This window comes from Podarcis gaigeae (assembly GCF_964106915.1).
Source record: "Podarcis gaigeae genome assembly, chromosome: 3".
NCBI lineage: Eukaryota > Metazoa > Chordata > Lepidosauria > Squamata > Lacertidae > Podarcis > Podarcis gaigeae.
Genome location: NC_139680.1, coordinates 78,550,762 through 78,574,024, shown reverse-complemented (window position 1 = coordinate 78,574,024; position 23,263 = coordinate 78,550,762). Strand labels below are relative to the sequence as shown.

The 23,263-nt window shown below is 39.5% G+C and overlaps 1 protein-coding gene across 4 annotated transcripts in view; it reads left to right on the top strand.

Moving 5' to 3' along the window:
* PLD5 (phospholipase D family member 5) overlaps window positions 1-23,263 on the top strand; it is a 99,320-nt gene that overhangs the window by 49,382 nt on the left and 26,675 nt on the right. For 3 of the 4 annotated variants that reach the window (XM_083732525.1, XM_083732523.1, XM_083732524.1), the window contains exons 3-4: window positions 8,407-8,575; window positions 11,771-11,885. In XM_083732525.1, the coding sequence (XP_083588651.1) occupies window positions 8,407-8,575; window positions 11,771-11,885 (284 nt within the window). Of the gene's footprint in view, window positions 1-8,406; window positions 8,576-11,770; window positions 11,886-17,520; window positions 17,569-23,263 lie in introns of all 4 variants that reach the window. The other variant, XM_083732526.1, reaches the window with a different exon arrangement.

The window sequence follows — 23,263 nt, the reverse complement described above, 5'->3', positions numbered from 1 at the left end:
GAAGCCAGTCACAGTGACCTGAGGAACTAATACAATCTATATAGCTGTTGCTCCCAGTACAGATGGAGCAGTCCATTCCTTTTGTTGGTTTGTCATTTAGTCGTGTCCGACTCTTCGTGACCCCATGGACCAGAGCACTCCAGGCATTTCTGTCTTCCACTGCCCCCCTCAGTTGCGTCAAACTCATGCTGGTAGCTTCGAGAACACTATTGAACCATCTCGTCCTCTGTCGTCCCCTTCTCCTTGTGCCCTCCATCTTTCCCAACATCAGGGTCTTTTCCAGGGAGTTTTCTCTTCTCATGAGGTGGCCAAAGTATTGGAGCCTCATCTTCACGATCTGTCCTTCCAGTGAGCACTCAGGGCTCATTTCCTTAAGAATGGATAGGTTTGATCTTCTTGCAGTCCATCGGACTCTCAAGAGTCTCCTCCAGCACCATAATTCAAAAGCATCATTTCTTCTGTGATCAGCCTTCTTTATGGTCCAGCTCTCACTTCCATACATCACTACTGGGAAAACCATAGCTTTTACTATATGGACCTTTGTTGTCCATTCCTAGTCCATGTCAATTTCACATGTGGTTTGTTCAATAAGTCCATTCTGTCCTCCTTTCTTATAAATCTGTGATTTTTTTTTTAAAAAAATCTGATTGCATATTTGTATTTAACTACATGTTTTACCACATAAAGAACTAGTTCTGTTGGAAACTCCTGATTATTTACTAAGAGGAAAAGGAACACCCAGTGTGTCTTATCACTGCCATGCTTCTTCTTCCTCATCTAACAACTGATTGGGTCCAGAGATCTCTACACAGTCACAAATCTGTATGCATTTAGCAGGCTCAGAAACTGCATCCTCTATAGCTTTCTGTGCCACTGATGGTGTGCTGGGTGTAGGGTTTATTTTTTCTCCACTCACGTGGCTTTTGCATGTTCCTGCTTCCAGAATGTTCTTCTACAGACAGTTTCCAGATCAAGGTGACAGCGTTAAAAATATAAAACCAAGTGAGTTGCTTTTCTCCTTTCTGCCATTGTTCATGCAAGGTAAAATGTTTTAATGTGTTCTGCAGCACAGGTTTCACTGACCTGACAGCTTATGAAGGTTCTTGCTCCTGTTCTTTTTCAAATATAAAATTTACTCTTATTTGTCTAACCTGTGGTGTATAGTACAGTTGGCTCAGAGTTTTACTCATGAACATGTCTTCACTTTTCTCCCTGGAAACCTCCATTGCCCATCTTTACACTCTTTGTGCAGGGAAATAATAATGTTTATTAAAACAATTTTGTGCAGACAACAGTAAAGTGATAATTTTTCTTTTGATAGAGGCACAAAACAGCTCCCTATTCCCTGGTGAACATGAAGCTTCACACATACAGCTGGAACGTACAGTTTCGAAATGCCAAACAGTCCAGGAGAGAGCAATAATCCTCATATGTTATTTCTTTGGTTGCTTTACAGTTATTATATTTTGGGGGTGGGTGAGCATAAGAAGCTATAATCAGTTCATTGGGTCCATTTAACTCAACATTGCCTTCCCTAACAGAAAATGGCTCTCCAGGGTTTCAGGCAGGGATTTCCCTCCTCAGCTCTGCAGGTCCCAGGGGGTGAAAAAAGACCTTCTGTGTACACATCATATAATAATAATGCTAGCTGCCAGATCTCCTGGCTGGAGAGGGTTGGGATGATGCAGATGAGCTCTGAAGGAACTTATCTGCCATAACCTGCTATGCCCACAGAAAACTCTACAGGTGTAGATCTAGTAGAGCAGAGGAGGACATGCATCCATTAGATCCAAAGCCCCACCACCCATTTCCCCAAGAGGCCCGAACACCAGGCCTATTACCTAGGCAAACCTAGAGCTGGCATGGGTAATTTATACCCATTGGTTTCAAAGCAGGTTTAAAAATAAAATAAAATCAAGACTTACCAGGTCAAAGAGAAATAAACACATCTCTCCAGCCTTCTGCTCTGGCTAGTGCAAGTGGATCACCCACCACTTCACCCCCCTCACACGTACATTTAATACATGTGCCCCTTGTCAAACCTTAAAATATTTAAAATTCTATTTTCATTTTTCACAAGGGTACCAGTGTACATCCTCCAAATGTACAAGGGCTTCCCAATTCCACGGGAACTTTCCATAGTGTTCTTTTCCATTGAGGCTGAACTGAAAGAAAATAAGCACTGCTGTTCCCTCTTCTCTCGCTTGTATTCCCTAATATTGCTCTTAAACGTATGCCCACACCTCTCCCTCCCAGGCTTCCCTGCTCCTTTCCCGACTTTAAAATCTTAAATCAGTAAAAGCATGGGACTGAAACAAAAGTGACATGAAAGCGTCCATTATGGTGTAATATGTCAGCATTAATGGTATATTAAAATGCACCCTGAGGACTCATGACCATGTATAATTGCATGCAAGTATAAAAACAAATGCTGCTTTAAATATGCTACCACTTCAAAGTTTGAATGTTCAACTTAAAAAATAGCATCTGTGCCCATTTATATTATGGTAAATGTGAAGGACAAATTGCACTTAGCTTTAACTCAATGCTGGTATTTTGCTAACACTTACAGATGAAATATCCATACAAACAGACTTGATAACTTGATTCCCTATTCCAAAGGCATTGTTAAGTTGGATGACAGATAAATTAATGCCTGAGGTTCCTTGCTTCTACAGTAATGTTGACTGTGATTTTCTTGAGAAAATTCTTGCAGGTTAACCACATAGCTCAGCAGCAGAGCATTTGTGTGCATGTATAATGCCGCAATTTTATCCTTGTTCTCGCCAACAGAAAGTGTCTTAGTAGCATGGTTGGGAAAGATATCTGCCTAAGACCAAGAGGTTCATTTGCACTTAAGGTACAGAATGATGGCCTAATTGGGTTGGGATTGAGGAAGTGAGTGTTAACTTCTCCAAAACATGTCTGCCAGATTCTTCTGCACCAACTTGAGGGGGGGGGGTTGTGGCATCATGATCCCAGAACCTAGCCCCTTGCAGTATCCTGAGGAAGGCACAGATGAGCAAGAACTACCAGCTACACCACTCGGGGGCGGGCAGAGCAGCTTCTCTTAGACTTTCCAGAATTGAGGAGACAGCTCTCCTGCCTTCCTCAGACTCACAGGACAATCCCTCAGCAACATCCTTATCTCTTTGATAGCATAAAGTTGACACCTGCACAGAGGTGACAACTTGAATAAAATATTGTGGGGGCACAGGTAAGCCCCACCCTGCATAATCAATCACATGACACAGTGCGCACACACCATTTGGAGGGGAATGTCCATCAACTTTGTGATGGTCTGGCCCCCATGGCCCCACAAGTTGACTCCTCTGCAGCTATAGAATTAAACAAATGGCATTTGAGTCACCAGAGTCAGCTCCTCAGGTAAGTGAGGCAGCCACATTACAGGACTCGCCAACCTACATAAGGCTTCAAATGGTTCTAGCTCTTAGCAGACAAATCTTTCACAGGTTGGCCAACATGGTCCACTGGGAACTGTCCAGAATCCTGATTCCCTTAACTTTGCCTGACCCCACATAAAGCACCTACGTTTGAAAATATTATAACCATTAAGGCTGTTATGTCCTGAGACCTACCATAGGTATCTATGGCAGTTGTAGGGTTAATATATATTAAGGTATAAGGGAGCAGGTGGCGCTGTGGTTTAAACTACTGCACCTCTTGGGCTTGCTGATCGGAAGGTCAGCAGTTTGAATCTGCACAACGGGATGAGCTCCTGTTGGTCTGTTCCAGCTTCTGCCAGCCTAGCAGTTCAACAGCACACCAGTGCAAGTAGATAAATAGGTGCCACTGCCATTGGAAGGTAAACGGTGTTTCCCTGCGCTCTGGGTTCTATCATGGTGCTCCGTTGTGCCAGAAGCTGTTTAGCCATGCTGGCCACATGACCCTGAAAGCTGTCTGTGGACAAACGCCGGCTCCCTCGGCCTGAAGAAAGATGAGTGCTGCACCCCAGTCACCTTGGACTGGACTTAGGGGTCCTTTACCTTTTATATATTAAAGTTCATTAGATGTGTGTTGCTATATTCTTTGTATAAAAATGCACATCATGAAAGAAAGAACCTTTGCCATTCAATATACTAGGTTGGAATCAGTGCTCAGAATATTCATTGGATTCAGATTTAGTCGTGCTTAGAATAGACTCTCTGAAATCAATGGAACTTAAGTGATTTCACTGCATCTACTTACATTCCTAACCATGTCTACTCAGCAGTAAGTCCTGGTGAATTCAAAGGGCCTTAATCACAGGTAAGTGGGATTTCAGTCCGTTGTGCTTAGTAATGATTATTCTGAGCATTTTGGGTTGCTGTTTACAATCCTGCAGATGGAAGAAAAAAGAGGACTGATTATGTGCCAGAAACATCCCTAATACTGTCCATTAAATAGATTTCTCACAGGTCCCCAAGGCTTGTATATCTTGTGTACAAAGACAGCCATGAGCGCAGGATATTTGTAACAGCATTTAACCTTTTGCCTCTGAAGCATTTAGTATTTGACATGCTCCAGCTCACTGTAGAATGAATACTGATTGTGACAGTCAACTGGTGCATACATCTAATTTCTCTTGTAATAAATATCCCCCTTCTTGTTCAGTGAAAACAATTTATCACTACTTCATATAAACAGTTTTTTGAACAGGACGGAAAGTATGCACAGAAAAAAGTGATGCTTGTTTTAAAAGCCATTTGTAAAGTTAAGCCTAACAGAATGCCAACAGATTAAATAGCTAATGTGCTTAAGTCATGGAGCTTTCATATTCTAAACAGCCATTTCCCCTGAGCATATTTCAAGAGGTTTCTGCATATAGTTCAACTTTTGCTGATTTACATGACTAAAATGACATTCAAATGCCTGCAAGCGGTGACTATCCAACAGTGGTAATTTCCTAGGGAGCTATATAACTTAACTCAAGTAAGAATATCTACATGGTAGGAATATTTCATGTGTTCATAGAATCATAGAGTTGGAAGAGACCACAAGGGCCATCGAGTCCAACCCCCTGCCAAGCAGGAAACACCATCAGAGCAATCCTGACATATGGCTGTCAAGCCTCTGCTTAAAGACCTCCAAAGAAGGAGACTCCACCACACTCCTTGGCAGCAAATTCCACTGTCGAACAGCTCTTACTGTCAGGAAGTTCTTCCTAATGTTTAGGTGGAATCTTCTTTCTTGTAGTTTGGAACCATTGCTCCGTGTCCGCTTCTCTGGAGCAGCAGAAAACAACCTTTCTTCCTCCTCTATGTGACATCCTTTTATATATGTGAACATGGCTATCATATCACCCCTTAACCTCCTCTTCTCCAGGCTAAACATGCCCAGCTCCCTTAGCTGTTCCTCATAAGGCATCGTTTCCAGGCCTTTGACCATTTTGGTTGCCCTCCTCTGGACACGTTCCAGTTTGTCAGTGTCCTTCTTGAACTGTGGTGCCCAGAACTGGACACAGTACTCCAGGTGAGGTCTGACCAGAGCCGAATACAGTGGCACTATTACTTCCCTTGATCTAGATGCTATACTCCTATTGATGCAGCCCAGAATTGCATTGGCTTTTTTAGCTGCCGCATCACACTGTTGGCTCATGTCAAGTTTGTGGTCAACCAAGACTCCTAGATACCACCTAATAACATGGCAAAGCACTTATATATGTTGTGTAACATTTGTTTACTTAATCCATAGCAAATTCCAGCTGTCAAGAAATAGTCTGCAGCATACATTTCCTAAAGTGAGGGAGAAGTGCAGACACATGTAGTTTGACATCCAGATACTCAGCTGAAAATGTAACAAAGACACATGAATGATAATTAAACCCTAATTTCATGTTAACAAAATTAACTATAATTTTTTGCCCATTGCTTTGTGATATACTGATAAATATCTATATCCGTATCATTCATATACTGTATGTGTGTGTGTGTGTGTGTGTGTATGTGACCCCAGAATATATTTGAGCATAAACCCCATTTTCATGGAATCATACAGTTGGAAGGAACCCTGAAGATCATCCAGTCCAACCCCCTGAAATGTAGGAATATACAGCTGACCCAGAGGGGGAGCAAACCTGGACCCTTGGTGTTATCAGCACCACGCTTTAACCAATTGAGCTATTTTATCTGCAGTTATCTGCAGGAGTGGAGGAAAAGCCACATTATAAGTAATCCTGAGTTTTCTTGTAGAGGACAAATGTTATTCCTACGGAGGCCTAGTTCCATTGTTCCATTATTCTTTCAATAAGGTTGGTAGAGATAAACTTGCTCTCTATTTTTATCCTGGAACAGAAGTGCAAATTCTAGGTCACATACTGTCCCTCTTGCTCAACCTTTCTGTTCTGTTTCCCAATCTATTATGTGAGGGCGATAATGCTCATCTGTTTACGTCACAAGAATGTTCTGAGGGTTTAAGTAGATAATGGGAAAACGGAACAAGTTATGTATTAAACAGCTTCATCCCACTAAAAGCCTTCTACTTGTTGCCATATTTTGAGCAGAGCAGCCTTTTCTTCCGTTTTTTCTTTTTCTTTTAAACCACAATTTTTGTTAAGGTTAGTTGTTGTGACATGGCTGATGAGACTGAACTGTTCCCATGAGACTTCTCTGGTTTTAAATTTCATACAAAACCCAGCAACTCATTGTGACGTGAGAGAAAAATTAACAGGTTCACCATTGCAGAAGAACCTGGAAGTATAATTTTACCAGCAACATTATTTATAGTTCTAGTATGTTTATTTTTGAAAGTGCTCATATAAGATGCTCTATTTTATTTTATTTTTACAGAAAGGTATTAATCTCTATTTCGTATGTCCTTAGATGAGCTGGAATGTGAACTGTTCTCTCAGATGAGAACCAACCGTCATAGCACTGCAATTGTGTACCAGTTGTGTACTCATGTATGTTATTTATTGAGCCCTCCTACGTTCACTTCAAGTTTATTATTTTAATAGCTCTTTTCAGAACACATTTCATATATCATTGTAACACCCCTCTGAGATAGTTATAATATTTATTTAAAATATTTATGGCCAGCCTTGAGGTAACTTTTGTTTTTCAAATGTAGCATTTAAAATAAAGAAACAGAAAATGAGCAAGCATGCTTTCTCTAGAAACTGTTCTAGTGAAATTACAACTATCCATTCCATTTTTATTAAAGCTGCTACTAGACAGTATACTTTCAAGGTGGCTGTCCAGATGAACAGGGTGTTTTGCTGTTCCTTTTCTGTTTCTGCAAATCTGGAGCTACTTGGTGTGGCTTATTTTATTTTATTAAAAGGTTTACAAACTTATTTTCAGGATTATTATCCTCAAAGGGCGAAAGTACAAAGCAGTTACACAGCAAACATAAAAGCATATAAGATCAAATTGAAATTCACTTAAAATGGCAACAATTAATAAAAATCAGATTGAAATAAAAACCTCTTAAGAGGTCTTTTAAAAGTCACCAGTGGTTCATGGGGGAGGGAATTCTATGCATAAAGAGCTACCACTGAATCCCTAGGACCAATCAATCTAAGATCTCTTACTGGTGGGCTATAGAGCAGGGGGCAGGCAGCATCTGGGACTGAAGGAAGGGAAGACTGGAGTGACATGACTCATCCAAGCATTTTGGCGTGCAAGTTATGAAAACCAGGGGATGGTAGAGTGTGCATATTCTTGTGAAGAAGACAGCAGGGTTTTCACAGAAATATGGGCATCATAATAGGAAAAAATAGGGGGCATATGAATTGACTATGCATTTGAGGAACTAAGTGTGCTAAGAAATACAAGTTGTTTTAATTAGGTGCTAGGACTTGATATATTTTTGAGTCAGAGTTTGAGTCCTAATAACTACGCGAGTTTCCTTCTCTTTGTCATTCCAAGTAAGAAAAAGAAAAGACCAATAGCTATGAAAAGTTAAGCAATGCATGTGTAAGCTGGATGCATCACCTCCTCCCTGACAGAGAGGGGAGGATCATGAGCAATTTTTAGAACAAATTCTACACTCTCTGACATGTTTAGCCACACGTAGTTGGAAAGTGTCAGCAAATTATAGGAAACTATTTCAAGAGGTTTTCCAAGATCCAGATAGATGCTACTAAGTCAGATCTTTTTTTAACATCTAAATCTGCTGTGGGAACAAAATAAAGTTTTTACTATTGTGGGTCCCCAAATCTCTTGACACATTAAAAAACTGATGTAAAGAAAAATATATAAATGTTTTTATAAATATATAAATGTATCAAGCATGCGGCAATACATACCTTTAAAATGCCTTGGAAGTAAAATACTTCCAAGTCTAGAGGTGGATTGGGGCAGGGGGGACTATAAGAAACCAACACTTACACCCCTGTGAAATTGGATTAATTTAAATCAGTTGAGTAGTTTTGTAAACTGTCTTCCTTTCTTTGTGTCTTCTCAGGGTTGCTCTTGTGGAAAATATTCCAGAAGGCATAAACTATTCAGACAGTGCACCGGCCCACTTATCTCTTTTCCAAGGCTGGATGAATTTACTTAATATGGCTAAAAAGTCTGTTGACATAGTATCTTCCCAATGGGACCTCAGTCACAGTCATCCATCTGCATTCCAGGTATGCTTTATTTAAATGTTCATGGCCTTGATCAGGTGCTTGGTTTGCATTTTACTGTTCATCCTCTTCTGTGTCTGAGCTCTTGAGATATGGTTTTGTTAAGAACGTCTTGTTTGCTTGTTCTCAAAATGAGCCTTCCTTTTTGTAAGAACCAGTTGCCTAGAATAGTTTCTCTCCCTCAGCATTTTAGTGAATGTTTCTCTGAATAAACATACTTTTGTATGCAGATTTAAGAAATATACATATTTTCGTAAGCAATTTCCCCCAATATGATGCATGTTTAAATGTTATTTTCACCAACATACGAATTTTATGCAAACCTTACTCTAATATATGCATTTTTGTACATGTTACTTGACTGGAGAACACCACTGCAAAATTCAGAGAACCTCCAGTTTCAAAGGAAGTCTGCACTTCAGTTTGCGAATTTGGTAAATTCACTTTTAAATGTGAGTTACATTTCTTCCTAATTTCAGATCACACGAACAGTTTAATGCTGAAATGGAGAGAGTCCTGGAAAACAGATTTTAGAGAGACACTCCCTAATTCTAGCACAGAAATATTTTCATATTTTATTGTAATGATATTTTCTTTTTAAAAAGAAATGAAAAGAAAGAGTACAACAACAACAACAACCCTCATACACTGCCATGCACTTTCAACTGGTAAACATATTCATGCTTTCATATATCATCTACCAGGGACGGGCAGACATGGAATCTAATTTGTGTTTACCAGACCCCCTGAGATCCACCAAACAGAGTTAGGTGCAAAATAGTGGCTCCAGCAAGTGGAAGAACACTAAGAATTAAGAAACAGCGTGCCTCTGAACACATGCTAAGCACACAAATTTGCAATCAGTACCTGAACCAAGTTCACACGTGCCGACTGCTGTTTTATCAAACACACCCCGCATTCATATTTAAGCAACCAAACTAGGGTAGAGTGCGTTTTTCAGCTGTTGTTAGATAGTTGGGAGTCATAAACCCTTTCCAATTTCCTGCAAATCACCCAGGAAGATCCAGCAGATCCAAATCTACCTTCTACCCCCTCCTATCACATAACATCTATCATAACTGTATAACATGTTAACTGAGATCCAAAGGGTTTGAATCAGGAATGCCTTAGAATAAATAAGTTTACTTATTTAGTCTGCCCCTTTATGGACAATTCTTTGCAGCTTTTGCATGTCTAATTGCTGAATTTTACAAAAAAAAAGGGGGGGGGATTAATAATAAGCATTTAAAACAGAAGCAGTCATTTAGGATCTTTCAGATCCATTTCTTTTTTCCAACTATAATACATCAGATGCAGATCAGTACGATTTAAGTGACATGCAATCAGATGAAGGATTGCATTTTTAAGGAATAACAACTAAACTTTCAGGTCCAGATGTTAGTCATTTGGTCACTCTAACTGAGCATTCTTTCGAAGTTTTGTTTACCACTATTGGATTCAAACAATAGCACATTGTCCATTGAAACAAATGCAGTAGAATGCAAAGCTATAATGATGACATTGTTGGCGCTGATGCCATTAGTGCAAGGGCTACTGTGGAAGTTGTGAAGGAGTATAAAGATCCATTTCCAAAAAGCAGAACTAAGTGGAGCTTCTCTAGAGTCAAATGAAGAAGAAAACCTTTGCTGATATGCAAAGATCTATATGCACTGTCCAGTTTCAGCAAATGCCTCTGGACAAGCATGGCTCTTGGGCTGGGGTGTTGTTGCTGTTTTGTTGTTGGTTTTTTGTTTCTTTATTTCAGATCTTGTGATTTATGTGGAAATTGATCAGCTTGGTTGTGTATCTTATAAAGTTTAATTTATTGTTTATTACTACTTTTGTTGCATTGTAGTTACATATTTTTTCATGTTGCAAGTTGTCTTGAGCGTGGTTTGAAATACGGAAAGGCGGCATACAAATAAAATTATGTATTTATGTATTTAGGATAGAACTTGCAATGGTATACTCTTTTTCATTTGATACTGGGTTGCATGTTCCATATTTGTTGCATGACAAAATATGACACCTTGTAGCAATGGGAACATTGTTAAGCATTCTTATAGGAGGTTCAATAATACGTGGAAAATTCAGATTCCTTGACTTTATATCCTCCTCCCAGTTTTTATAAGTTGACATTGGGGGGGGGGAAGATTTTCATGAAATGTAAGACACTCACAGCAGTTTGTTATTGTCTTCAAGAGAAAGGAGTCCTTGCACAGTGGTATAAGGGGCTCTTATTAAAACTTTTTTAAAACATGCAGAGAGCAGTGACTAAAGCTTCATAGCCACGGCCAGCATATAAGAGCTTGATTCTCAGAAATATCAGAAGGAAAAAAACCACCAGCAGTTGGGCATCCTAGGGCCGAATTATATACAATGACATGGCAATATCACATTTGTTTATGTGTTTATCCCATTGATATGTAAAGCAAGGGGTTGCCAGGGTGGGCAGGGGCTATAATGGAAATGGCTCAGTCCCTGAGCAGAGCTGGAACCTCTCATGCTCTGTTTTCCTCTGAAGTAAGTTCCAGTTCTTTAAAATATGTGAACAGTGAACTGGTCTCCCACAGTTGCATCTATTTTTGTCCTTCGAACACATTGCTGTGTAAGATAGCACTTCAGCTTAAATCATTGCCATGCTCTTATTGCATCAATGGAAATTTTTGAAGCAAAATAAATAAATCCAGAGTGAAATTCCACCTACGTGAGGATCTTAGCATCTCCCTGGAGTTGAGACTGCAAAGTGACAAAATATACGAGAGAAATTATTTATTTAGATTTCACCATCACCCTATTCCGAGAGTTCAGAGAAGATTGCAGTATCCCCTTATCTTGTTTTGCTCTTATAACAACTCTGCGAAATAAGCTAGGCTGTGAGATAGTTGCTTTCTTAGGGGTTTTTTGGAGACCTTCATGGCTGAGCAGGGATTTCAAATTATTTTAACTGCATGGCATTAAGAAGTTGCATACCTTGCAAAGTGCTCTTATTGTAGACACACAGTGTTATGATGCCTCTTATGTACGTCATGATTTAGTAATTTTAAATGCTTCTTTCAGAAGACAGATTCAAGTTCCAGTGAAGCATAAAACATTATATCAAAATAGACACCTGAATGTATATTAATTGATTTTGTATATTTTTGTGTGTCTAATAATCATTCCCAAGCATGTTTCCTTTGTTGTTTTTCCTACAAGGGGCAGCATCTGTTTGAGAAATTGCAAGACCTGTTGTCTCAAAATGTAGAGATCAAACTAGTGAGTGATATTCTTCACAAGGAATCCAAATTATTAAATGACCTGAAAAGCAAGGGTAAGATGACGGTTTTTATGTTGCTATATATTCACATTAATATATAAGAGTTGCCTTTGCTTGTTCTTAATATGTGGGGTGTTGATATAGGCCCAAGTTAAATGCGTAAAATCATTGACTGGATTGCACCCTAAAAAATGAAGCCTTTTTAAGTTTAACTAATTTTTGTGGGAAAGTTAAACACATGCATAACTATTACCCACTTAGATAAACTGAACTTCAAAATGTTTAAAGTAGCTGGATTTTTTTAAAAAAACACTGATATTCACTATGGAAGCAGTGCTCTTAGATTAAAGGTTTTGAACACAATGCTTAGGATTGGCAAGACTTTCACAGTAAGCATTGTAAGAGGTGATACCAGTCCCCAGGAGTAATTTACTACTGGGGACATACTATTGTCCCTATGATCCAAATGCTCAGGGAGATCCTGAAATGAAGAATGAAATCACTGAAACATCCAATAGTGAAAATACAGTGATGGATGACTTCAACTACCCTCACATAGACTGGCTACGTATGTGTTCCAGTCATGACAAAGAGGGAAATTTTCTAGATACCCTAAATGTTGATCATGGAACTGACCAGAGGAACAAAGACCCTGGACTTAAGCACTCGGGACCTGGTGTGAGATATAAGTGTTTTTGAGCCAGCTAAGAGCAGTGACCATAGTGCTATTAAATTTAATATAAATCTAAATGGTCAATTGCCTTAAAAAATCAAATCCATTAACATTTGAATTCTAAAGAAGAAATTTCCCCAAAACGAGGGAATTGGTAAAAATGAAGTGGAAGGGCAAGTCAAGCAGATCAAATCACTCAAAAATGTTTGGCAGTTGTTTAAAATGCACTCCAGTTGAGCTTTTAATACAGTGGTACCTCAGGTTAAGAACTTAATTCGTTCTGGAGGTCTGTTCTTAACCTGAAACTGTTCTTTACCCGAAGCACCACTTTAGCTAATGGGGCCTCCCGCTGCCGCTGCACCGCTGCTGGACGATTTCTGTTCTCATCCTGAAGCAAAGTTCTTAACCCGAGGTACTATTTCTGGGTTAGTGGAGTCTGTAACCTGAAGCGTATGTAACCCCAGGTACCACTGTATTGTATATTGCAGATTAGGGAAAGTACCAAGGGGATGTCAGCATGGTTAACTAACGGAGTCAAAGAAAGAAGAGGCGAGAAGGCTTCCTTTAAAAGATGAAAGTCTTCTCCAAATGATGAAAACAAAAAAGGAACACAAACTGTGGCAAAAGAAATGCAATCAGGCTATAAGGGGTGCCAAAAAAGAATTTGAGGAGCATATTGTATTGCTAAAATACATAAAGACCACTACTAACAAAAATATGTAATTACATTAGTAGCAAGAGAGGCAGCTGGACCCCTGAATGACAAGGGAATCAAATGTGTGATAAAGAAGGATAATGAGATTGCAAAGAAGGCGGATGAATTATTTGTATTTGTCTCCACAGCAGAATATATAAGGCAAACCACTGTGCCTGAACCAGCTTCTGTAGAAAGGGAGTCTGAGGAACTGAGAAAAATAGTGATGATGAGAGTTGAAGTTCTAGGCCTAATAAACAAAAGGGGGGAAATGAAAAATTGTTCGATCCATATGGCATCCAACCAAGAGTTCTCTATATTTTAGAAAAGCAACTTGTTCATAAGATCAGCCTCAATACCCAATGACTGGAAAGTGGCCACTGTAACACCAATTTTAAAAAAGGGAAATGGGAGATGGGGATTCCTGGAAATTATGTTAGTTAATAATAATAATAATAATAATAAATAAGGCCAGGTGGAACAGCTCTGTCTTGCAGGCCCTGCGGAAAGATGTCAAATCCTGCAGGGCCCTTGTCTCTTGTGACAGAGCGTTCCACCAGGTTGGAGCCGCAGCGGAAAAAGCCCTGGCTCTAGTTGAGGCCAGCCTAACCTCTCTGTGGCTTGCGACCTCTGTGGCTTGGGACCTTCAAGGTGTTTTTATTTGAAGATCGTAAGTTCCTCTGTGGGGCATACCAGCTAACAAACTTAGTTAGCTTAAGTTTGAAATTCCTACATTGCCTTCCAACTCTACAATTCTATGACTTTTCCCCTGGAAAACTGGTGAGAGGTATTGTTAAAGATAAGAGAACCAAGCATATAGAAGAGCAAGTCTTGCTGCTGCTGAACTAGCATGGCTTCTGTAAGGGTAGGTTAGATTACTGCAACACATTATATGTAGGGCTGCCTCTTAAGGTGGTTTGGAAATTTCAGCAGAATTCGGTGGCCATATTGCTCACCAGGGCAAGACAGTTTGAGCATATTACACAGTTCCTGGCCTGATTGCACTGGATGCCAATTAGTTTCCAGGCTCAATTCAAAGTGCTGGTTTTGACCTATAAAGCCTTAAACGGCTCAGGACTTCAATACCTCAAGGACCCCCTTTCCTCATACGAACCAACTCAGATCTTATGATCATCATCTGAGGCCTTTCTTTGTGTGCCTCCTCCATGAAAGCTCCAGAGCATGGCAGCACAAGAACAGGCCTTTCCTGTGGTGGCTCCCCATTTGTGGAATTTTCTCCTCAGGGAGGCTCACCTGGCACCTTCATTACATAACTTTAGGTGTTAGGCAAAAACATCAGGACTTGGGCTGATTAACAGCCTATGCTGGTCTTTTAATTGCATTTGTGTGAGGAGGGTTATTTGTTTTTGTTTTTATCATGTATTTTGTGCCCTCATTTTTAATAATAATACTTCTGGGAAGCAGTTGCTGGAAACCTCATGGGGGAGAGAGCTGTTGCACTCTCACATAGATATCTGGTTGGCCACTACAAAAAAATTCCTTCCAGTAGCACCTTAAAGACCAACTAAGTCAGTTCTTGGTATGAGCTTTCGTGTGCATGCACACTTCTTCAGATACCTTCCAGTAGCACCTTAAAGACCAACTAAGTCAGTTCTTGGTATGAGCTTTCGTGTGCATGCACACGAAAGCTCATACCAAGAACTGACTTAGTTGGTCTTTAAGGTGCTACTGGAAGGAATTTTTTTGTTTTGACTATGGCAGACCAACACGGCTACCTATCTGTAACTGGTTGGCCACTGTAAGAATAGAATGCTGGATTACCTGGGCCACTGCCCTGATTCAGCGGAACTATTCTTACGTTTTCTAGAAATCTATTATAATCACATGACTGCTGGTGAATATGGGTTTCTTGGAATTATTCCTACAGCCAAATTGTTTATCTTCATTGTGCCACTTATAATATACCTTATGTGGGTATAGTATACATCCATTAGCTTTTATGGTTTGTGTGTTAGGGCAGCACTATAATAGATAAATATTAATGTACCAATACTGCATGCTTCAAAGTTACTTAAGTTAACTTCTCTTAGGATCCAAGCCAAAGTCAAATGTGTGAGCCATATGGAGCCAAGTTAACTGACATTTTTAGTTGGCTTGTAACTGGCAGTTAAGAATTTTAATTGGTTTTAATTGTTTCATTTAGTAGAAATGTTGCTATAACAGCACTATTGAGACTTTCAGGCTCATTTTTTTCAAGACAGATTGGTTACTGAATAGGAGCGCAACAGATATTTATTTTCTGTTATCCTTAAGAGATAAAGCAAGTCTGTGTCCTGCTCATTATATGATAAGGCAAATACAATGTAAGACCGCTAGTACTATGCTGGTGTCAGTATCACATGATTCCAAACTTCCCAGGTGATAATTTTAAGCTGTTTCCTTGATATCAAGATAGCACCAGACATTGTTGCCTTCTTACATCAGAAGTGGCTTGCTGCATGGGGTAAAGCCATTAGCTCCTTGGCAGATGGGTCACTGGTAGGGAGAGGGCAAGTGTCAATGAGGAGGTTGGCACAGTGCTAGTGCAACAGCAGAGCCAATCCAGTGCTCCTGGTGGTGTGTTTATATCATGCCAATCTCCCCACCACCTCAACCCTCTCCTTCCTCAGGAGAATGGAGAAACTAACTCCCTGGTGAGAGACTACAACATCTGGGCCTTTTTATGTTTCAAAATCAGATGTAGCATGTCTCTGGATTCCAGTTGCTTAGGAACAACATGCAAGAGAAAGCTATTGCCTTCATGTCCTGCTTGTGGGTTTCACATAAGAATCCTGGTGTGCCGCCGTGGGAAACAGGATGCAGGACTAGAAAGGCTTTTGGTCTGATCCAGCCGGGCTCTTTTTACGTACTCATGTGCCTCTGTGTGGCAGCAAAATCAGATTTTCACCAAATTTACAGAAAAATAAATTTCTTATAGCACAGCCATTATATTTTTCAATGCCTATGTGCCGAATGAAAGAACCACATCAGTTAGAACATGCATTTGATTTTAAAGTGGCCCATTGCTGCTTTCTGTATGCATTAACCATGTCCTAGAGTTATGCACTAGAGACTAAAACTGTTGCTTGCATAATTTCTGAGACATGAATTAACCACTGGCTGATCACTAATATGACATGAGCAAAAGTTTAAGGAAGGGAAGACCAATTCCAATAATTTTTATAATTCTGTTAAGTCAGGAGGGTTGCATGGTTATGTTGACTGTGGGAAAATACTTTTGCTACAGTGCTATTGCAATGTGTGTTTTTTTTAATCCAATACTTGTCTCTTTTCACTTCTCCCACAAAAGACTAATGATCAAGGTGACTGGTGGTTCTTTGTAAGCATATAGAATCACAGAATCATAAGGGTAACCAGCACAGAATCCTCCAGATAGGCCCAAGGTCAGGGATGGTAGAAATTGTAATCTAATCCTGGAAATAATAGGTTTTGGGAAAGTTGAAAGGTCATATACCCCATACACCTCCCCAGGTCTTTCCCTTACTTGTAATCAGTTAAGTGCTTGGAATGCATGGCTCTATTTTAGTAGCCTTTTTAGCTTTTTTTATTTGGATAACAATTGGGGTTTATGTTTGTTTGTTTGTTTGTTTGTTTGTTTGTTTGTTTGTTTAATGAATATGAGTCATTGATTCTTCATCCCAGAATTCTGACACCTGCAAGCAGTCTTCTCAATGACTAATTCAGTTTGCAATCTCCATCTACAGACTGAGTATACAGACCTCCAGATTTCAACATCCAACCTAACTTTTGTACTCCCACTCCGTCATCCCTCTAACCCTTGATTTATGTTATCTAGCCTAATACACAGCTCTGGAGAACTTGTAAAAATTACTCACTTTTTTGAGACATTGTGGTTTGTCCTAATAACTGTGTTGCCCAACTGCGGATTTTTGAGTGCTTCACTTCTTCTATCTCATGATGATTATGCCAAAGTCTGCATGTATTGAAAACGTCCTTCTGCAATGTGTAGTGATTTTACATGCTCTGCAAAAAGCATTCAGGTCAGTGAGGCTTTAAACCATTATAGTGTCAACATTCAATACATTTGACGCTCTATGGGAATGTAACCTTATTCTTGCCAAAGTTCCACTGAGAGCCAAAAGCTAGAAAGAGGTAGACTCAGTTTCACAGCTTTTAACATAAAATTATTCTGAAGCCCAGGGTTAGATGCATTGGGTCTATCTGGGAGGTGGGAGGTGAAATGTAATGAAAACTCCCACCTTAGAAATTTTAAAATATATTTTTTTCTGTAATTCACTAGCAGCATCAAAATCAGGCTCATTTTCTCATTCACTTTGCAGGGAAGTGTGAAACCCAGAACCTGTGATGAGATGGTCAAGAGAATGAGGGTAAGTCACCCTGGAATGAGAAAATAATGTGCAAAGTTAGATAAAGATAAAATAAAAGGGTGGTTTTTTTAAAGAGGCAAAGAAAAACAAATTTGGAAAAATGAAAAAAAATAAAATGAAAATCATCCTTATGTTCCCATGGAGCTTCCATATATGAATGTTGACACTTCTGAATTCATTGTGACCCAATGGATTGGGGTAGACTTTGATCCCAGCTCCCCCATAGATCTTGCGGAGTGAACTAGATTCCATTTCTAACAGCCTCAGTTAATAAAGGGCAACATTAAGACTCATTCAAATGCTCAACAAGCAGCATGGAGGCCACCTGAAATTTAATTAGCATGGTAGCTCTCTGAGAAAGCCAGCCATTTGTGTGCAGTATCTTACTAAACATATCAGGCACCACAGTACAGATTTCTCCACTTCCCACAAACTGTCAAGTGGAATATTTCTGAACAGTGGATCCTCATGGTGCGTCACTGTACACTCTAATTCAGTTAAACATACAATTAAATAAAACAACTAATAAGAACAGTGCCGCAGCAATTCAGAGTGGTGCCTGGGAGAAAATGAAATGTTTCTACTTGGCGGTGGAAAACCCGCAAGGTCTCTGCCATTTGTGTCTCTAGGTAGGGAAGTGAATTCCAAAGCTGGGGAGTTAGACCGGAGAGGGAACTGTCTGGTACTCAACACCCAGTAGGCTAAACCCACAAAGGGACAATGAGAACGAACACACACACTACTACTACAACAACAACTAGCAGTAGTACTACATTTTTACTCCTTTTTTTTTTTTACCTGAACCTGTGCCCTTAACACCAGCTTGAGCTGCTGTTGTTCAAAAGTCAAGCTGTTGTGTAAAAGAGAGGATCAGGTTTTTCTGGTCAGTTAGAACACATAGTTTTATTCTTGTTAGATCAGCTAGGTGTTCTTTTTGTATTTTGCTGATAGTTCCATTTTTGCTTAACTAAGGAATGTTAGATTGCGTTGAAAGAAATTATATTTTCTAGCATTATTTGATACCGTGCTTCCAGATGAATGATGTATTTGTATGAAAAGTTAGATTATATTCTGTTTTAACAGCTCAATTTGTTGTTAATCTTCTGTGATTAGAGCTGCTTCTTAGTTCACACTGCCCATATGCTTCAAAACAGTAGTTTGTTTGTGTGTGAGTGTTTGCTTCAATCTGGCGTTCGTCTGGTGTGAAACATATGGAAGACACTTTACAAAAATAAAATTAGAGTCTCTAAGTTTACAGTGTAAGTAGGCAGCAACAATATCAAAGGCTAAGGCTGCAGTACTGTACATTGAATTCTGTATTGCTCACGTCTGAGTAAGCATGGGTAGGATTGCACTGCAAAAGTGGCAAATAAAAGCTATTAATTAATTAAGTATTTATAAACAGGTTTTCATGCTTACAACCCTTGAAATACTTCTTTCTGCATCTCTGCAGTCTTTATTCTAGGGAAAGTAGTAGCCATGGGGCCACAACAAAATCTTAATGTCTCACAAAGAGGGCACAGGGATCCACAGTGGAACATAAGTCTCTCCAAATTGGAAATGCACTTAAACACTTGTCTCTTACTGTTTGTTTTACTAAAGAAGTCACTATAAAAGGGACTTTTCCCCTTTGGGAGCTGTATTCCTAAGCTGAGAAAACTTATTCCATTACTGTGAAGGTTGATAGTGTAAAGCAGGATTTTCTGGTACCAAATTAAGAAATGGGGCAGTCGTATGTATGGGAGCCAAGTTTTAGTTACATTTTTCAAAGCTTTGATTTTGTTTTCTGTAAACAGATATGCAATAAAATGTGGGCAGATTTTCATAGATGTTCTATTTAAGGTTTTGATTGACACGCTTAATAGCTTTGCTGTCTGAAATGCATGAGCAACAAATGTAGTCAGTTCCTTGGAGCATAATTTTCTGTTAAGCAAAGTTGACAGAAGCCATCAAGAGCATCCTTATAACTGTACAGGCAACGCTCAGCTTATGCTGGGGTCATGTTCCGGGATAGTGCCTAAAGCCAAAGTAATGTATAGTCAAAACCCATTGGGTTCAATGGAAGGTGGAATTGCCAAGGCTTCTTTTCCTGGACACCCACTCCCTTTCCGGCTCCTTTTTATTTGTTTTTGCCGATTGTGTATAGCTTAATGTGCACACATTAAATGCACACATTATGAGTTACCAGTAGTTGCTTCAGTGGCATTCCAACAAAAGACAAAATAATTGAGTATGATGATGTAATCTGAGATTTGGAAAAGTAGCAGTATTTTTCACTACCACCACCTAGGACTAATCTACACCAGTCAGTTAAAACGTTAAAAATGTGTTATAAAAATGTGACGCCATCCATCGTCAATGGAAGATTGCATTGAGAGCTATATTACCTTTTAAAAGCATTTTTACAGATCGGTGTACTGTAGATTTTTAGTGCAACTTTGCAACATAAATAGGTAACATTAACTCACATAAATTATCCAAATGCTATGAATTATGGCATTTTTAAAAAAAATTAATAGAAAAATAAATAAAATGCAAGTCAAATTGTATAATTACACTATTTTAGTGGCTGTGCAAATGCATGGCTGAAACCCCTTCACCTCTTTTGCAAAATTGTTGATATTTTGAGGAAGAGACATCAATAATCGTTAAGGGAGGGTATTGGTAAGGTTGCCATATTTCAAAAAGTGAAAATCCAGATACAAAAGTTTTTTGGCAAAATCTTTAAAAAGACAGTTTTTGAGCTATTTTTAATAAAATTTGGCGAAAGGTGAGGAACCACCATAAAGAATGAAACCCAAGGGTATGGGAAAATAAATGAAACTAAATGTTAAGCTGAAAGTGGTGAGTATATATGTTGGAAGGGAGGATAATAAGTTAAAACATTCCTTTTTTTAAAAAAAAGGTAAATTTAAAGAAAGGATCAGAAATATTGAAATATTCTGTGGGTTTCACATGCTTATGTAGCAGAGACTGGAAACAGTCCTACCTCTCCACACCCTTTCAATGGTCAGGTGTTAAAATGGCAAGTAAATTTCCCTCCAGTGGTGGAGAGCTGCTACTACCAGTTCTCCTACTGGCAGTAGACCATCAAAGAGAGAGTTGTGGGGAGCCAGTGGCTCAGTCCTTGAGCCTTGAAGCTGGCATAGCAACCCTCCCTGCTTTTCTAGGCTTTTCCTCCTTGGGGGGCTGGCGCAAGCTGGCATGGCTTTAGATGCAACAGTGGATCCATTGCTCCACTCCTTGCAGGACACATGTTGGGAATGTCCTGCTGGACTTCCCTTGAGTCTGAAATCATTCTTGCCAGGATCTCTCTTTTTAAAATATTGCATTCGTGAAGAACACAAAAACAGGCCATTTTTCAGTTTAGACGTTTGAGTCAGATGTGCAGTAAAATACGTAGCCTTGTATTATTGACTTGTGCATCCCTCCATTTTACACTTAACCACATTTGAATGCAGAGGGTTTGTACTAATGGAACTTCTGGAACACCTCCAGACATTTGGCATAAAGCTAAGAAGAAAGCTTAAAATGCCTGGAGATGAGTTACTTTGCCATTGTGCCACTGGAAAATATCCAATATGAAATGGTTCTTCTGTCAGCAATTAATCTACTTTATATATATATACCATATTGGCCTGAATATAAGCCTCACTTTTCCCCCAAATTCCCACCGTGAAAAGTTAAAGTGAGGCTTAGTCCCCTGCCCTCTCCCTCAAGGCTGCGAAGGGAGAGAGCGATGAAGGGGAAAGGCCGCCAGCAACACAGTGCGGCTCCCCTACCCGCCTACCCAGTATGCAGCCAGGAGCAGTGAGGAATGGAGCAACTTGTATTTGGGTATTTTTTCTTTTTTTCTTTTCCCCCCTTCCAATTTTAAAGGTGTGGCTTATATTCAGGTGCAGCTTATATTCAGGCCAATACGGTACTCTGTTTCTTATAAAGATATTTTTTAAAACCCCTGCACTTCTTTATTAGTTGCTACCTCTAATAAGACCCAAAGATACTAAATTCGCATACTATAAAGTAAGTTCCATGAAATCCGTAATGTGTTACTCCAAGTAAACATATTGAGATCTCATAGTATAAAGCATCTGCAACTGAATTATCTTCAACTGCACTGCGAATATTTCTTCTAGCCATATTGACTAAGCGCAAGGCAAAAATAACACGGTGTCTCAAACTCTTGATGGTTTGATTCTCAAGTATTCCTAAGAATAGAGAATTATAGGTGGGAGGCCATGTCATTTGTGTGTGTAGAAAATCATCTTACAATATGCAGAGTGGCAAGATCTTAATATGGCTGGGATGGCTTGTGAGAGTAACTGCTTTCAGGTGGACGAGCAGAACAATCCACAAGGGATTTCAATGATTCCAATGGGGACAATGTCTTACTTTTCCCTGTTTCTCTGAGGGGAAAAAAGTTGGAGAGTCTTGGCAGGCTAGTTCCAACAGGGAGATGCTTTGTCTGCCTTACACATTTAGTTTATTATTAAGTAGATCACAGAATCATAGAATTGTAGTGTTGGAAGAGATCCTGAGGTTCATCTAGTCCAACTCCCTTTGGGGCAGATAACAGATATTAATTCTTAATATATTTCTAAGGGAATTGTGCATTGTTGAATTAAATAATGTTTTATATATGACACATTTTGAAGGGGGTTTTGGAGGAGTCACAAAAATATTCTGCTGGTATACAATCACAGTATCACAGCAGGGAGACCAAAAGGAGCACTCATTAATTAATATTATTATATTTTTAATTGAGTTGCCACAAGGAACCATTTATGAATATGGCATTATAGTAAGGGACAGACAGAAGTGCTTAATTTTGTTTTGTTTTGTCTTTTAAAAAAGAATGCAGTTGGGATAGTCTTAGAGGCTACAAAAAGCCTTTGGGTGCAGATGTGGCCTACAGGCTTTGAGTTAATCACCTTGTTCTAAAGGTTTCTAGGAAGCGTAGTTCAATCTAACCCACTTTTCCTTAATTAAACATTGAAATCTTTCATATTAGTTATTTTAGTTATTGTAGTTATTGTAGATGGCCTTTGAGGGGGTTTAGTTTCACCATTTCTGCATAAGAAATGTCCTTTATCAGGGGTCAGCAACCTTTTCCAGCCATGGGCCGGTCCACCATCCCTCAGACCATGTGGTGGGCCGGACTATATTTTTTTGGGGGAAATATGAACAAATTCCTATGCCCCACAAATAACCCAGAGATGCATTTTAAATAAAAGCACACATTCTACTCATGTAAAAACACACAGATTCCTGGACTGTCTAGGGGCTGGATTGAGAAGGTTATTGGGCCACATCCAGCCCCCGGGTCTTAGGTTGCGTACCCCTGTCCTTAATACACATGTACCATCCAGGCCAGGGATCAGCAGAGAAATTTGTGGTGCCTGTCAAGAGGAGGAACTGCCTCCTCCTTCTAAGTCATGCAAGAAAATGGATTTAGAGAGATTAAAAACTAATTTCCTGACTGGACATGGACCACTGCACAAAAAAGAACTGGAAAGAAAGTGTGTGGTTCTTAATGACCAGAGAGTTCTGTCTCTGTCTAGCCAACTGTCCTTCCGGAAGGACTCTTATTACTTCAGCTCATGCTTCTGAAGAGCTGTAGCAGATGACTATTAAAATTCTTTGCTTTTGACAAGATTCCCAGATACCTACCTTACCCTACACTGCAAAATGTAGC